Source organism: Nelusetta ayraudi, unplaced genomic scaffold (genome assembly GCF_046127955.1).
Source record: "Nelusetta ayraudi isolate G7.1 ecotype Tasmania unplaced genomic scaffold, CSIRO-AGI_Nayr_v1 ptg000057l, whole genome shotgun sequence".
NCBI classification, from domain to species: Eukaryota; Metazoa; Chordata; class Actinopteri; order Tetraodontiformes; family Monacanthidae; genus Nelusetta; species Nelusetta ayraudi.
In genome coordinates, this window is record NW_027466107.1 from 1598649 (window position 1) to 1616027 (window position 17379).

At 44.9% G+C, this 17379-nt stretch overlaps 2 protein-coding genes across 2 annotated transcripts; both read left to right on the plus strand.

Annotated features, from left to right (window-relative positions):
• Positions 1–6500: 6500 nt before the first annotated feature.
• Positions 6501–8459, plus strand: LOC142896816 (uncharacterized). Its single transcript, XM_076038738.1, has 3 exons — positions 6501–6644; positions 6927–7035; positions 7913–8459. The coding sequence occupies exons 2-3, from the start codon at positions 6932–6934 to the stop codon at positions 8334–8336; spliced, it is 528 nt and encodes a 175-aa protein (XP_075894853.1). The 5' UTR covers positions 6501–6644; positions 6927–6931; the 3' UTR covers positions 8337–8459.
• A 1291-nt stretch (positions 8460–9750) lies between these two features.
• apnl (actinoporin-like protein) lies at positions 9751–12026 on the plus strand. Its single transcript, XM_076038731.1, has 3 exons — positions 9751–9907; positions 10953–11073; positions 11182–12026. Exons 2-3 carry the CDS (start codon positions 10970–10972, stop codon positions 11639–11641), a joined length of 564 nt encoding a protein of 187 aa, XP_075894846.1. The 5' UTR covers positions 9751–9907; positions 10953–10969; the 3' UTR covers positions 11642–12026.
• Positions 12027–17379: the final 5353 nt, after the last annotated feature.

A 17379-nucleotide genomic window follows, 5' to 3' on the forward strand; every position in this document is an offset into this window, starting at 1 on the left:
CAAAGCGCTGTGTTCTATCTTTTCCCACGAATGGAGTATTTTACAAACAGGGACGGAAAATAGAGCAAAGTTTCTTTGTGTTTTTTATCCTACCTGATGGAAAGTCCACAACAAAAGAGCGACCACCAGAAGTGATTGCTGCTTTTGATGTTTCTTTCTTTGTGTCCCGTCACCTGTGGCGAGTGCACAAAACTGTTTAACCTCTGAATTCATGGAAAGCCAAATCTCGTATTGAGGTGGCGAAAAAACGCCATTGTCGCCCGAAAAAAAAACCTCTCCAAATCAAAAAAAGGGGTCGGAGTCCCTCAATCGATGTGGGCCTGTGAAAACGCAAAAGATGACGCCGGTGAAGAAACTGTGTTTGTCTTAATCAGCCCCAAAATGGCCCTGGCACAGAGGTAGAAGAAAATACAGCAACAGCCCGCTCACTTTATCAAAAACAGAAAAAGAGAAATGGGGGGGGGAAGAGAACAAAAAAATGAAATAACCATGGAAACAAGGTGTTTGAAGATCCGCGACCAATTTCTTTTGTGCCCTTTTAAACTGTCAAGTGATTGTTGAGGATGAGGTGGCAAACTCCCTCACAGCTCAGCACCCATCACCTCACAGAAAAGGCAAAAAAATAAAAAAAGACTGAGGAGGAGGAGGTGTGTGTGTGGGCATAAATGGGAGAAAATAAAACATTTAAAAAAAATCCACATTCTCGCCTGGATGCGCCCGTGCGGCCCGTCGCTCCCGATTCCCCGTCAGTCTGCGGCAGAATGTCGCACCTTTCGCCCTCCGCACCCCCCACTCGCCCTGAGCCACGACTTTTAATTGCGCCGGTGGCTCGCGTGGTTTCACCGCAGCAGCCCTTCCCGGCCCGGCCCGGCTCGGCCCGGCCAGGTGAGGCCTAATAGCAGCCTGAGAAAAAAAAGCAATAAATCTGATAAATGATGCCAAGTCGCAGAGACTGGACCACCGCCAACTCTGTCAGTCTGTCTCACTGGTACACTTCTCTCAACCAGCCAACAGTGCAAGCAGCACCCACTCACCCCCCACCCCCAACCCCCACCCACCGCTCCCACCCAGCCCTCCCCCTCCCCCACCACCACGCCTGCCCGACTCCTCTTTGGAGGACTGGCCAGCGACTATCGAGCGCTCGTCTGTTTACAGATCAGCGCTTCTCATCGGGTTTTCAGATCGATCGGGATTATATTTCTTATAAAGTGGGACGGAGCAGATGAAGGTGGGTGGTTGGTTGGGTTGGGGGAAGGCGGGCGAGAGAATGAGGCGGAAGGGGGCCAGGTGGCCCCGCCCACCACTGAGCCTGCTGTGCCGGGTCTTGCTGGGCGGACAGGATGACCTGCAAGTGGCATCTTTTTTTTTCTTTTTTTTTTGTATTTTATTTGCTGGGAGGATGGGGTGAGGCGGGGGAGGATTGAACGGAACAAAAGCCAATGCCTGCAGATAGGAGGTAGGGGGCGGGGGGGTTATTCGGGAGGGGGGGGGGGGCTTGGGGGGCTTATCGATCTGCTGTCTGTCTCCTCTTCAGAAGATCGGCGGCAAACAGAGGCCCTGGTGTTTATAGAAGTCAATGCAGGGACGAGGGCACTCCGTCTGGGGGCGAGGGAGGGGGAGGAGGGATGGTGGTGTGTGTGTGTGTGGGGGGGGGGGGGGTTCTGGCAAACTCTGCAGCATTTTTGAGATCTTGAGAAACGCACGTGTCATTTTCCCATCTCTGAAGGGAAGGAAGGCTCGGAGCCAAAAGTGGCAGTTTTCCTGGCGAGCTGCTACCAGGCTGAATATTCATGCTGGTCAATTAGCGGCAACGGCGGCAGATTGAGACCCACAATCAGGACGACACGTTTGCTTTGGCTTCACTCCTGTTCGCTGCTGTTCATCACGTGGAAAAATAACACGTTGGGTACTCCTTTTTTTTTTTTTTTAAATTACAATCTCTCTTCTCCACGGCGTCCTGACAGAGCGTTTCAGCCGCGTTTCCCAGCACCTGGAAACAAACAAACAAAAAATGAAAGTCATGCTAAACAACCCAGTCCCTCAACGACTCCTCTTCCTCAGGATTCCCGCTACAAAGGTCAAAGCGGCGGGCGAGCGCAATGCCAACTGGAGCGGCGGAGGATCTGTCTTTAACATGAATGATGAATGCCGTGCATACATTTGCATGTTTTGACTGATCAAATGCCCGAGCTTCAAAAGTGCGAGATTATGCAAGTGCTATTTTGGAGAAAGCGTATTTAAATCAAATTGAGCTGCGGAGACGGTGGAGGGAGAGAGACGCGGGGACTCCTTAATTACAGGCAGCCCTGCACAACTACTCGTCTAACCGGCTCGGCTGATGGCTCGCTTTTTAATCACTTTGATGTGTTTTGTCTCGACCCGCTTCCGAGCCGTGTTTTCATTGTCCCCGCGAGGTGACACAAATGTATTCCGATGCTATTGATTTTTTTTTTCTTTTTTTTTTCTCAGAGGTCGGAGAATTAATCCACGTTGAGCACAAATCATCTTTGAAGCGGGCATTTATTCTCGCTCACCTCTAGCGCGACACCTGAGACAAGGTTTTTTTTTTTCCTTTTTTTGTCGGCCAGTAATTTAGGCGCTGGGATGCGCTGGCATGCTCTGTCAACTTAAAGCCCTCATCTTCAGTCTCGGCCCTCTTGAAAAAAGCTACCCGGCTCCACATAAACATGCACACTTGAACCCAGCTCACAGATTAATGTCAAGGACTTTCCAATTTAGGATTCTGAAACATCACACATGCAGATTAAAGGCACGTTCCACCTGCTCTGTTCGGACTTTTATTTCCTGTCCTCTTCTCTCACGCAGTGGCGCCCGCATGTAATCCCCCCCTTAATGGATGTGTAATATTTACACTTTTACCATAATCGCTTCGACGTTCATTTAAAGAGCCATTTTTGCTTGTTCGCCGCCCTGACAGCCTATTTATCAAAAAGTAAATGTGCAGAAGCCAACGGCTCCTGCTGCAATCAATCAATATGCTCCTCTCCGGGCTACCATCAGCCAAGATACGTCCGGGGCTAAAATTAATCACTGTGAGCTTTGCATAATCCCCTCCCTTCACCAAACCCATTACCCTACGATTGAGAACCTTTACCTTTGAAGACCACTGTGATGACAAAAGGGATTAATCAAAATCTCTGTTTTACTTTTTCCGTATTTTTTCCAAGGGTAGCGAAAACGTGTAACATAGTGCAGGGGTCATGTACTGTTTTTATATCCACTGATTGGACGCCTTGTTTGAACAATGGAAAGTTTGTTCAGTCTTAGGCAGGGGGATTATCTCAGGAATTTTAAAGAGGTCACGTTATACAAGAAGGATGTCAAACACTTCTGACTTTATACCAGCTTAGCTTTCTCTGTTGTTGTACATCAGAGGTTAAGATCTGACAGGTTTTGTCCTGAAACAATAAAGGACCGAGAAGTGAACCCTGAGGAACTCCAGATGAAATTGCTTTCAAATTAATGCCTTTTTGTTTGTTTTTTGTTCATAATGAGGAGGAATTCTAAAGGTAAGAGCAACAAAAATATGCATCCAATTATCAGAGCACAAGCGTTCTTCACGTAAATCAGACAAGACAGAAGATTCTCCAAGAAGTCCAATCTACCATAATTTGACAAACTTTTTTTGTTATTTTGTTTGCTGTATCTGCTCTGCATTTTACTGTAACAAATGCGATTTTTTTTTTTTTTTAGTGGCGTCAAGCTATACCTCGCTCTTTGTAAAGCACAGAAATGTCTCCTCTGCCGCTGGTAAGATCACATGTTTTTCCATTAAGTATGTTTACTGTATGTAAAGTATGTGCCACTACATACATAAGTAAATGTGTGCACAAAACAGCTGCTGAGTGCAGAGTAATTCAAAAGCAGCAAACATCTTTTCACATGACAAGAATGCAGTGTATGCAAATCTGCAAGCAGCCTGGAATGGGAAGCACTATGTGCAGTGATTGGACTAAAAACTAAAGACATTAAAATGTGGAAGACCGGGGGGAAAGAAGTCTGCCCTCAAAAGTAGTTTCAAAAGTTATTGTGACTGTGAATTAGTGTGATTACTAAATAAATGATTGAAACAAATTAGAAACAACATTTCAGCCTCGTGTTCTGATATTGTTTCAAATGCAATGGTGGGATTCGAGGGGTACAGATTTTCTATTTGCACTCCGTCCATCTATGGACGGCAGCAGCCTTCCAGGAATAATTGCCAAACATTACCAATGTCCTAAAAAATAATAGATTTTAACCTTTCCTAACATCCTCCTCCTGGGCTTTCCTGCTCTTGGTCTATCGGTGACCCTTGTGACATCACAAAGGGCTGATTTTGAGTGTTTCACCATAGGCAAGTAGTAGTGGTAGTGCTGGCAAAAGTAACAGGGTGAACTTTTCCAATTTCTCTACAGTTTGTTCACATATTGATGGAAAGCAGTGATTCTCACATCGCATAACACCTTCAGGTAGAGCTGAGACTGACTCACAGCAGCCCGGCGGGCACTTCAGCGGATGGAGCAATTATTTTACAGAGGTGTGTTGTGTTTTTATTCTGCTGTCTATAAAAAGGAAAAAAAAAAGAAAATGACTCCAGCGCTATTTTTAGTGCAGCTTTAGCGGCACTGCACGCTGATCTGACATTTGACTTCACCGCCCGAATGGATTAATTAAGAGATCCGATGGGAACCAAGTGTTCAGGGATATTTATTAAATATTTGCTCAGATTTGAGATGACTCCCGCAATCCAAAATGTGATACGGGCAAAAATATATCCGTGTCGTTAAAGTGACATTGGCTCTCCCTTGCAAGACCTAACTTGAACCGGGTGACGCGGAGGTGAAGATCCAGACAGCGCGGCCGCCGTAATTAAATGAGAGTCCACTTAGCGCGCATTTATCTCTGTCATCACCAAACTTCAATCCGCCAGCAAACTATGAATATATATCACTGACATTCCTGCCTTTTATCACCTTATTAATAGCTTCTCCCTGATCTCAGATGACTGTCGTGATTTCATTTAACAGCGCTGCTTTGTAAATTAGGCGGAAAATACGCAACTGCCAACAAAGTGAATTATGATTGAAGATGTCAATCCTACTGTGTGTGTTAGTGTGTGTGTGTGTGTGTGTGTGTGTGTGTGTGTGTGTGTGTGTGTGTGTGTGTGTTTTTTTATTTATATTAAAAAAATGATGATGTACATACATACATACATACATACATATTAAAAGTGCAGAGCTCTGTTTTCTTTGTCAGTTATACTCAGAGATTTTGCATGTTCAGTTTTCCCGACTCCTGTGTGGTCACAGCTTACAGCATCTAGTACAAATCCTGGACTTTTAATGAGAGACTCAACTGACTGTCTAAACTGCAGCAGGACTTCTGTTTGTGTGATACATCATAATTTCAATGAAACATCAGGACACCAGAGGTCACTGCAGATGCAGGTAAAAGCCTCTTGTCTCCTAACGAGTTGAAGAATACGTTATGTCAGACAAAGTAGAGATTACTTCCCCTTGGAATTTTACCACTGTGTTCCTGAAAATGATGCAAACTTTGGCCTAAAATGCGACTTTCTACTCACCACACTGAGTCACTTTATTTCAGCGTCTCCAATCTTCACTTGATTGCCTATTTTTGACCACCACAACTCTCTAAACGTCATTTCATGGCCTTTTCTCAGGACATAACAACGTGCCTGCTGAATCTGAATTTCTGTGAGAGGTTTTCTCTCATGGTCACTGGCCAACCATCAGAAAGCAAGCGCTGAGTGGGATTGGGAGGAAGGGGGAAAAATAAAGTCTGTGTAGTGTAAATGTATTTTTACAAATGCATGTTTGGTGCCATCTGGTGACTTCAAGCGCTGAAGTTGAAGGATTTTCCAGCGCCTGATGTATGAAACAGAACAGCTGCCATAATCTAACTTGACTTGACTGGTGAGATAATGAAGGCGTCTGAAAGCACGCTGCACATCTGCAAAACACACATTTGTCAAGACCTCTTTTTGCGAGGCCCGACACACTGTCATGTTTTTTTTTTGTTTTTTTTTTCAGCTCTTAAGCCGGTCTTTCTAACTGACGCGTTCATGTCGAAACAAAGCAAACGGTGACTGAATACGTGACTGAATAGTTGGGGGGTGACTCCCACAGGAATCCGTCGCCAGTCATCACCTGTAGTTCCAGCAGCCAACGCCTTGCAAAACGCCAGAGTGGGTTGGGATTTGTTCAAGACCCAGCATGAAGCCCTTGAGAAAAAAAGATGATGATGAACTTATCTGGAACGCAGTCATTAATAAAAAAAATAATAATTCTGAATGACAGAGTAGACGATTCAACGGGAATCTGTGAGGACACACAGGTGGTGTCAACACTTTGAACTGACATTAAAGGGGGGAAAAATGTTGACTGAGATGTTTAATCAGCCTGTAATTCATTCGAGTTAGCGCTGTTTGCGCCTCATTGTTTTTGAAACACACCAGGTTGTCCTGAGGGATTGAACACAACCGAGGGGTGGAGGAAGCTGAGGACACGCCCATCTGCTCACTGGGGTTGCAGCAATCAAGACTCCTCCCTCCACCTCTCTGCAGGGTCTGACACACAGACACTGTCGGCTGGAACTCAGCGTCGGTTAAACTCCAAACGGTAAATATACACACACACATACATGCACACAAACACACACAAAGGTTTATTTCTGACGTATCAGCATGTATGTATGTATGTATGTATGTATGTATGTATGTATGTGTGAGACGTTTCACTTGACCTCAGGCAGGTAGCGTAGACTTGTGATGGGAAGTAGAAGTTGACAGGAATGAATGCTCATGTAAGAAAAGGTGCGCAGTAACAGCACAACTGGTTGTGTGTGTGTGTGTGTGTGTGTGTGTGTGCTGCGTGCGCGTGTGTGTGTTTGCCCACTTGCAGTCAACATGCCGGGAAAAGCGGAGGCCGTGTCGGCCACTCTCGAAACCAACAGGAACTGCACCATGGAAATGATCAACGTCACCTCGGGCTACTGCCTCATCAACCCCAAGTAAGTGTGCAAAGGCTGTTGTTTTGCACCTCCTCTCTGTTTGTGTGTGTGTGTGCATCTGCCATTGTTGCTTTGCTGTTTACAAGGTGCATCTGTCAGTTGGAGGTCGTTGCAGATCACTGTTCGTTCGCCGCCTCGTTTCTTTGAAATTCCTGCTAACATCTGCGTGACTGAAAGATAAAAAATAATAAAGGGAGTGTGAACAAGAAGGATTTCTGTATTAAAGGCCCGGCAGTGTAAGGCTTATTACCTCTTACTGGTCAGAGACCATATTGCAAGCGGTGCTAAAGTGGATCCATATTTCCCTGATGGATCTTCCCATTGCAGCCGTGACGTCAGAGTAAAATCACCAAACCCTGAGCAGAGTCACAATCCCGGGCTAAAAACAACAAACATACACACTTTCAATGTGAGACTATGGGCTTTGCGTGTGTGACTTCTCTTTGTTTTTCATAACTTGACACAAGCAAAAATACCGCAATGAAATAAATATTTTTATGTTTTCGTGATTTTTAAAAAAAAAAAAAGCCTTGAGTCTCTAGGAATCCCTGCCACGCCTCCACATTTATCTTGCCGTGGCAGGACAAGCCGTTATATTGGATGTGTGGTTTTCATGTGTGACATCACTTTGCTGAGAACATCCACCTATCCATCACGCCTTGACACGCACTGCCTCATTGCACACCCGGCGCAGGTACACCCGGCGTCACTTAGAAGTCCGCAGCGGCGCTCGTACAGTCACACTCCATCCATCAGCATAAGATATCTGGGCTCCACCGGAGATACCCGCTGCTCTCGAAAGTCGCACTGACAATCTCCGGAAAACTTCGAAAACTCTTTTTTTTTTTCTTTCTTTTTTTCATCCCTATCCATGAAGGGTTTACATGAACAGCGGCTTCTCCCAGCACCCGCCGCAGCCGACCGTGCACAGCGCCGAGCCGGTGGTGTGCTCCTTCATCAAGGACGACCACACGGCCACGGGCGCCGTGGGCCTGCTGACCTACGACCTCTTCCACAAGGCCAGCAGTGTGTGCAGCAAGCGCATAGCCATCATGTTCTCGGTGCCCTACGACCGCAACCTGTACAAGAACCAGCTGGCCGTGGGCGTGTTCGACCAGTCGCAGGCCTGCGACAAGAACCTGTACCAGCAGATGTACGACGGGAAGGACCAGAGCTGCTTCAAACGCTCCGAGGGCAGCGGCTCGTGCCTGGAATACCAGGCAGAGTACGTCACCTTGAAGGCCACCATGTCCAGCATCGGAAAAGCCATCGTTAAAGTAGAGCTTTTCGACAAAATGTGAAATCTGAGTGTGTCTGTGTGCTTGTAGTTGCCTCGACCTGCAGAATAAATTTAAGAAACTTCGTCCTATTGGACCTCTGTTGCATGTTGTCTTCTAAATAAAATGGTCTTAGTGTCACATTTATTTTGTGTTCACGTAAAATTTAAAATATCATGCATTTGTGGCTTTTCTCATGCTGGTAATCATTCGCAGAAGCAAAGAATTCCACACAGTTCCGGTACAAAGACGGCCAATGTGGGCCATAGATTCCAAGGAGTAAATCTAGAATTAATAAATAAAGAGGATGCGCAGTGGTTGCCGCTGCCGCCTCACAGCAAGAAGGTTGTGGGTTCGATTCCGGGCCTGGGGCCTTTCTGTGTGGAGTTTGCACGTTCTCCCTGTGTCTGCGTGGAGACACAGGGAGTCTAAAACCATGCAAGTGAGGTCAATGGAACACTCTAAATTGTCCGTAGGTGTGCAGGTGAGTGTGAATGGTTGTTTGTCTCTATGTATGAACTGGCGACTTGCCTTCGCCCTATGACAGCTGGGATAGGCTCCAGCAGACCCCCGTGACCCTGAGCTCAGGAAGAATGAAAATAAACACAGAACCAGGCAGTATTATGTCCTCATGTCAGCTCAAACACAGCCAGTTTCAGCAACCTGATGCATCAGTGGAGAAAATGTCAATTTTGAGCGTACCGTCTCTGTAATATCATCCAGGCGGCTCACTGTTGACTCTGTGAACGCTTTTTTTTTCTTTTTTTTTAATAATTTTTTTTTTGGACATGGTGCATTCCCGGCACCCTGTTCTGTGATTATGGCAATAAAATGTTTTAGAGCCCCAACGTCTGTTGTTTGCTTTGGGTTTTTGTTTCCACTCGGTTCGCCTTGCGAATGAACAGTAATCATTTTTTAATCTGCTCGCCGGATCCATCCAGTTCTTATGAGTGGCAACAGATGGACGAGATGTTTTTTTAATTGGCGCGTTCACAATATTGGTCCTCGCTGACTGAGAGATTCTCAGTCTCGCTCTGAAGAATTTCTTTTTATCACTATTATTTTTTTCGTTATCAATAGCCGTGTGGGAATCCAGGAGGTCGAACAGGCAGAGGAGTGAAAAAAAAAAACACACACAAACACAGAGTTAAGGCGTCGCTGCAGACCAGGTCTGTCTTAACTTGCCTAGTAGCTGTTGCATAAAATTCCACTCAGCGTGAGCTCAAAAGACCACCTCAGACAAAACTGTGGCCGTGATTGAGTAAGATTGCAAGTAAATATTGACGTTGTCCTATAGGAACGTGTCAAGAACGCCGCCCGGCAACAGGGTGTGGTGCAAAGTGGGGAATCCAGGGGCATTCGTTCTCACGGGGTATTTTTTTGTTTTGTTTTTTCAAGTGTGTTGAAAGAGGATGTGGGCTGTTGGACTGGTTTTATGTCGCAAGAGGGGGAGGAGGAAGAGGAGGAGGAGGAGGAGGAAGAGCGCGTCTGGAGCATCTTTGAAGTTTTTTTTCACTGCCGGCACCTCCCTTCCTATCCAGGTAACTCTCCCCACTTCGGGACGCGAACGCACCGACTGAAGTTCGTAGCAGCAGGTAAGTCACCTGAAAGAATTGAATCTGCTGAAGACCTGAAATGATTTTAAGGCTTGAATAACAGGCAGCAGAGTAAGTGGCTCATTATCTCGTGACTCTGGAAGAGAAAAGAGTCATTTGCACAAGCCTGATGGGGCATTCGTTTGATTTGTATCTTATGTCCGTTGATAAAATGGGTGATAATAATCTGTGTGTGTGTGTGTGTGTGTGTGTGTGTGTGTGTGTGTGTGTGTGTGTGTGAGAGACAGAGTGAGTTTTTATCCTCCTAACTTCATTACCCCCACGCTGCTTAGTGCTGTAATTGAAGAGGTACCCTTCCTAATGAGTCTGCAGCTATTCTCTGATTGTTCACAACATTTTGCAAATCTCATTAGTCGCTGGAAAAGCATCATTCACGGCTTCTGCCAGCCGATGTGCACTCTGGTGAAGGTCAGTCGTGGCATCGATGCAGCGGGGATGTCTTAACCCTTCTCAATCCCCACGTTGTTTGTCGTCCACACTTCTGGCACGGAGACGCAGTTGGTCAAAGGGAAGGACGACCAAACAGAACATTTAGCCCTCTTTTTTTAGCCTCCTTCGGTGCTGCTAACACTGAGGATTTGTTGCGCCCAAATTGGCAGAAGCTGCCTGGCAGCCTGGGTGTGTTGTCACCAAACTGTGCCCTTTGTGACATCATTAAGAGCTGGGTCCTATCACAGTATGCTTCAGCATAAAATGGAGTGCGTTAAAGAGTTTATTAATTTGATCATCTGAAAAAGCACCGTCAAGGGAATTTATTATTTAGTGCATTTTCATCTCATGTTGACGTCATTGTCAGTGGTGGGGACGCCAGCACCCCCACCTGGCCAGACATCGTACTGCATAACTTTGGTTGCCTGCCCAGCACCTTTCTCCTTCTCCTTATTCACACAGAGGCCAGTTGGCTGGCTTCTTGTAGCTCAGCAGGACGCGCCCTTATTGTTGGTGTGTCGCCGTGAAGCGAGACACGTGAAGCCATAAGTTGTTGGTTTGTTCATAGACGGATAAGTCACCTCTGTTGCCACAGACAGCAGCCACTCCAACATGACTGAGTCAGCAGAAGCCATTGCAGCCGATGTGGACAGCAAGAGAAGCGTGACCATAGAAATCTCAAACCGCACGAACAACTGGTGCCTGATGAACCCCAAGTGAGTCCCAACTGTGCCGGATCTCCTCAGGTTTTGTGCGATACCCACTTATAACTAAATGCTTGTTTTGTTTTGTTTTTATTACCAACACCGCTCTCCCCTTACCAGGGTTTACCTGGAAAACGGAGAGACTTACAACCCGCCTCAGCCCTCAGTGCGCCCCCTGATGACCGAATGCTGCACTTTCACAAAGTCGAGCAGCTCGGCAACGGGCACCATTGGCGTCCTAATGTTCGACCTCATCGGGAGGTCGAACACTGGGCCGCCGGAGAGCTTGGCCATCATGTTCTCGGTCCCCTGGGACTACAACCTCTACAAGAACTGGTTCGGGGTGGGCATCTACAAGACGGACCGCAGCTGCGACAAGGAGCTGTACAAAGAGATGTACTACGAGAAGAAGCAGAGGGAGCACGGCTTTGTGCGGGAGGAAGCCGTTGGGTCGGGGATCAACTACATAGGTGCGCATCACGATATCAAGGCCACCATGACTCCGCTCGCCAAGGCCATCATGAAGGTGGAGGTGTGGGACAAGCTCTTCACCCCAATGGGCCAGCAGTCTTTCCACTAGACAAACCTCACCTGTTTCTTTACATATCGTGAATTCGCTACCAGTCAAAAGGAGTGATTGGACAGGTGTACTGTTGCTGATGTGTGTGCGCGCATAGCCGAGCATTATCCTCGAGAAAATCAGCTTAAGATCAGAGTTTAGCTTGTTTAGAAATACAGGCGGAAATAACCCCCATTTGTCGCCGCAGGCTCTGTCTGTTTCAATAGCGTCACGTTTTTGTTGTTGTTGTTGTTTTTTTTTAAATGCCATCCTTAGAAATGAAAATGAAAGGATGGCTCACAGGAGCGTGAGGCCACAGAGCTTAAAAAACACACTGAGAGCTCGGCTGCATTTACCTTGACACTATCACCAGAGGAATAAAATAAACCTGTTTCTGCTAAAGCCATTTTTTTTGTGTGTGTCTCCTGACTGACTTTGTACAAAAAAAAACACACACACACACAACGTGTTTCAAAAGAAATAAGACTGCACTTTTTCTTTTTTTTTCTTTTAGAGAAAATGTGCTTGTGTGTATGCAGGAATTTCCAGTGTGGCCCTACTTGTTTGCAGCGGATTCAGAAGGCTTCAGCGAGGCGAAACAGTGAAATCTGTTTGTTTTTTTTGTGTGTTTTGTTTTTTTTGTTTGTTTTTTTCAGAGAGGACAGAGTTGTGACTAAGAGCATCATAAAGGGAAACGCCCTCTTCTTGTTGTCTAGCATCAGGTCTCTGTGTTTACAGTGCATTTTTGTTTTATGAAAAAAATAAGGAAACACTTTGTTTATAATGTAATTCTTTGATTCCTTCCATGGGTTGCTTTTGTGATGCTGAGTTGACCCTATTTCTCTTATGTATAGACGACTCGAGCCAAATTACAGAATTTACAGAAAAACCAACAGCACTTGAAGGGAAAGAAATAATCCCCCCAAAAAAAGATGTCAAAATAACTTTTATAAAACTCATTTGCTAACTGTAAATCGAAAAGGCACTTAAATTGGTCATTACTGATTCTAAAATGCTTTTCGCCGTGACAAAATATTGCCAAGTAAATGATACAATTTAGCAACAAAAAGAAATGCTGTGTTTTTAATCTAAAAATGTACATTCACCAAAGGAAAAAAATATGAAAAGAAAACCTTGATGTATATAGTCAATTTGATATTTTTACTTTTATTGCAAATGAGGTGTTGCCAGTTGTAGGGGCATCAGGTCCAAGTAAGAAAGGGAACCCTAACGTGTTACATTCTCAACATCTTGCAAATCAAATACAAAAGCTTCACACATCCTTGATTGTGGGGGAGGGACGGGGACATTAGAAATTTGAGGCGCTATCTCGTCCTCAGACAACTTGTCTCGGAACGGCGGCACGGCAATCCCTCGCAGCCACAACCATTAACCCGAGGTGAATGCGGCTGTCTCGGGCCGAGGAGGAGGCGCGTCAGCTGCAAATTCACCTTCCGAGCGACGTTGACAGGTTTTCTGCTCCCGATTCCATCACAATCCCCCCTAGATTCTCCGCCTCAGCCCTCAGAATGCGGCGCGCTCGCCCTGCAACAGAAGGAAGCCCGGATCAAAGGTTCACTCGCTGTCACCGCGGCATTTGCATAAAGGCAATGAGACATTATCGAGGCCTCAAAAAAAAAAAAAAAAAGAGAAAGAAAGAAAGAAAGAAAGAAAAAATACTGCGCCTGTTTACGCTCAATCCCCAGAGCATTGTTGAGGACTGTATCGCAGATGTGACACACGGTCCCTGTAAACAGACAGATACTGCGAGGCGGCAACTTTTGTCAACGAGCTTTAGAGAACGCTGATAAGTTTTCTCCACTTTTCATTTGAATAGCCCCTCTGTGCTTATACCTCACCTGCACATAAGTCTCCTTTCATGCTGCGCATTAGCCACCTTGCGGGAGAAGCTCCTGCACGCCTGACATGTATCCGCACATACCGAGCTGGATATTTCACATCAAATGCATTCTTTTGTGTGCGTGATTTTGTATTGTGTGTTGCAGCTCTGAAAGAATTCCCTTTCTTCTTCTTCTTCTTCTTCTTCTTCTTCTTCTTTTTTTTTTTAGGGTGGAGGGTGGGATGAGACGTCTTAAACAGGAAACAAAAGGAAAGATAAACTTAAGCAGCTCTGCGTTTGAGGATCGGCTCATTTGTGAGTGAATTTAGCTTTGTTTTGTGTCAGGAAAAGCTTTGGTTTAAAATATTGATGGTGGGTATTAAAGGGGAATAACTCAGGTTCTCCAGCTGGTATGTTCTCTGTAGAGAAATGAAAATCTGCTAAACAAACAGGAAAGTTAAGCTTTATTTAAACAGCCAGTAAAGAGACAGAGCGGTAAACATAGTGGGGGAAATGTAAACGAAACCACAATAAGATAGAGCCAGCACTCTGAAATCATAATTAGTGTAGGCTACTTAGTTCAACATAATTATCTGCAGTGACTCAGAGAATAATTAAAGAGGAACATTAAAATTGTTTATTTTCTTTTTTTTTTATTTCTGAAAGCATCTGCAGCTGATCCAGTGCGTCTCGTCAGGACAGTCTGCTCTCAAGTGTTGCATCAAAGGGGTTTGGATTCCGCGGTCTCGAACGGGCTGAGGGGTCATAAAACCGCTTTGTGTGTTGAACCCACAGAAGGGCGTGTCCACACGGAGGCATCAAATACATCTTAAGGCCAGAGGTTGTGCCGAAATGCAACACATTAAGCCTCCGCGTGGCAGTGACAATCAGGGATCAAATGAACGTGACGTTGCAAAAGGGAGGAGAAATGTGAGCAGGCGCTCTGATACTGTATTATGCGCTCTCAAAGACTGCCATCTAGAGGCCAGGCTTGGTATGAAGCGCAGCTATTCTGTTCAGCCAGTTATCGAGCGTCGATTTTTCATCTTGATAGACAGATAGATAGATAGATAGATAGATAGATAGACCTGTGTTTGCAGGCTGTATTTGCAAATAAAATAAAGTCACATCCAGAAATAAAAAATGCAAGCGAGACAAAGACAGCAGTTTTAAATGCACAGTCACAGTCATTACTTAAAGATACAACGGGTGTAGTTCTGTATCTTGTAAGTATCATCATTAAAAATATTATTTTCACCCTGCCTTGATGTGTCAGGCTGCTAACAGGCGCCTGCAGCCCTGTCATGTAAGCTTAGTGACAGGCCTCATTCAGGTTTCCTTCTGGAGGGGAGGAGGGGTTAGTAAATAGGGAGGGATGGTGATATTAATAAAGTCAGGCATTTTTACAGGGTCTTCAGGAGATGCATTGCTCTATGCGTTTAGTTTTCAAAATTTCTTTAGGGTCTTCATTTTGCAGTCTGGTAAAAGGTCATCTTGTGTCCCTGGCAGGCAACAGATACTGTCTCTTCATGTTTAGCTGTTTGTTTTTGAGACTTGCCATCGTTCAGAGTGACGCAGATGTGTGCCATGTAGCAATTACAAAAAAGAAAATCTTGAGGGCGTGAACTCAAAAGACTTAGACTTTCTTTATTGTCATTATGAAGAAAAACACAGCAGTGGTTCAATTCACAACGAAATGTCATTGCCCAGTTCCAGAAATACAATACTAAAAAATCTATATACAAGCTGAGATAAAAATATAAAAACATGGGAAATATGGGAAAATCTTGAGGTAGAATGTTGGTGGTACATAAATAAATAGGGTAATGTACATTATCAACAGTATAAACAGCATAAACAGCGACGTGCGAGTATAAACAATATGAACAGTATGAACAGAGTATACAGAATAACAGTGACCAAGTGGAGGGGTGTGTACGTATGTTCCAGATAGTCCTGGAATAGTCCCCCAAATTATGAAACCTGTTCTTGTCATGTTCTGGATGGGCATTGGAATAAAAACACCTGCCTAATTAAGATCTGTTTATATGATAACAAACCAAAATGTTTGCGTAACCCAATAGAGTTCCGAGAACAACTGGATTGAGTTATAGAGGTACAGTTTGTTACACTCAACAACATTTTGCCTCCCAAGTTATTCGATCACGGGGTACAGGGCAGTAATTTGATGCGGAGCTAAATTATTTCATATTCACATAATCGATTACACACATCGTCAGCGAATGGCAAGTGTACTTTTTCACAGTCACATCATGTGTTGGCTTTAATGGAATCTGTTTTTGACGTCATAGAAAAGTCAGAGCGCGCCCTCCAGTGGTAACATCAGTAAATTGTATCCATGGACCGTGCAGAACTCACATTTATGTTTTCTAACGATAATGACCTGATGTTAAATAGTTTTCTAAAAAAACAATCGACTAACTCACACTTTTCGTGCACTTTAAATTCTTTTAAATCACTACTAAACAGTGCTGCAGCTGCATACTACTATTTTTAAGTACATTTCCAACACACTCATTACCTACAGTGATAATCACCACCTGCTGCTCATAACACTTCACTAGATTTGCGGTGTCACTCATTTACAACAATAGAGTCAAAAAAAAAGAATTATTTTTTTTTTTTTAACTTTTGATGTCAAACCTGTCCAGAGGCACCACCATGGTCTGCCAGCTAGGTGTCACCTGGCCCACGGGTCATCTCTGGTCACGGCCGTGGCAGCCACCTGGATCTCAAGTGGCGGCGTAATCACTCATGTCACACCTGGCGACTTGCTTCAGCGAGCGCAGTCTTTTTAATTTTCTTCAAGCCTGGCAAAGCCTCAGTGAAACCCCACAAACTTGGAGAGGAGACAAATAAGCATGTGGCACAAACAGATGAATGAAGGCATCTGATGACCAGTCAATAAGTCATCAATAGCTAGAGTCCAAGATGAGGGGCCTCCTCTGGCCAGCTGTGGAGGTCGACCAACTGTCAGCGACGCTCCCCGCAGCCTTAATCATTTCCTCAGCCAAAGTCAGAGGCAGCGGAGTCTGCCAGAGAGGCAGCGGTTGATGTACAGATGCCTTTACCTTCTGTCCTTCCAACCTCTCTGCCAGCTCGTCCGGGACATAAAAGTCATCAGTTCCCTGGGTGAGACGACCCAGGGGCCCTCGGGTTGAGGCCCCCGACCCAGAACCTGCCGCAAACCGAAGTCACAGCTGCTTCTTGGGAGTGAGATCATTACTGAAAAGAAAGGAGAGTCTTTGGTGTCTTTTCTAAAAAATATACATGCAGGTATCCTAGGGTGTGTCATATATTTTCATCCAATAACTAGCAAGTCGCTGGACCCAGGGCTACCCATTTTTAGACCTTTATCATTTCACACTGGACTCTGGTGGAAGAGCCTTCCTTGATTACTTATGCGGAAAGCTCTTCATAAAAACTCCATATTTAGCCCCTTGTTTACAGCCGCCTACAAAATTTGTCGTCTCCTTTCACATGTTTAAAGATGGACCAGTAGGTCTCAAACAGCAGAGGTGGAGATGTTGCCACTCACCTCTCGCAGGTATTGGTCGAGTACCAATTTCCTAAATGACATCACAAAGGGATGATTTGAAAAGTGGAGCAAGACAAAAGCATTTATTGTATGGATATTACCTAAGTTGGGGCCTTTAAAAGTTTCCACTTTGTCCATTTTTTATTTTTTTAACAATTTCATTTTATTAACTTTGCAGTGAATAAAAGCTTCAAATGTTTCAGTCATTTGATAAGTTTTTTTCTCTTTTCTTCAAAACTTTTTTGACTTTTTGTCACAGCTCCTATTTCAATGGTTTTGCTCTTCCTTTACAATCAAACTGCTTGTCAACATTTTATGCTAGGATTATGCTGCTGTCATTTTGTGCTGACAGCAAATAAG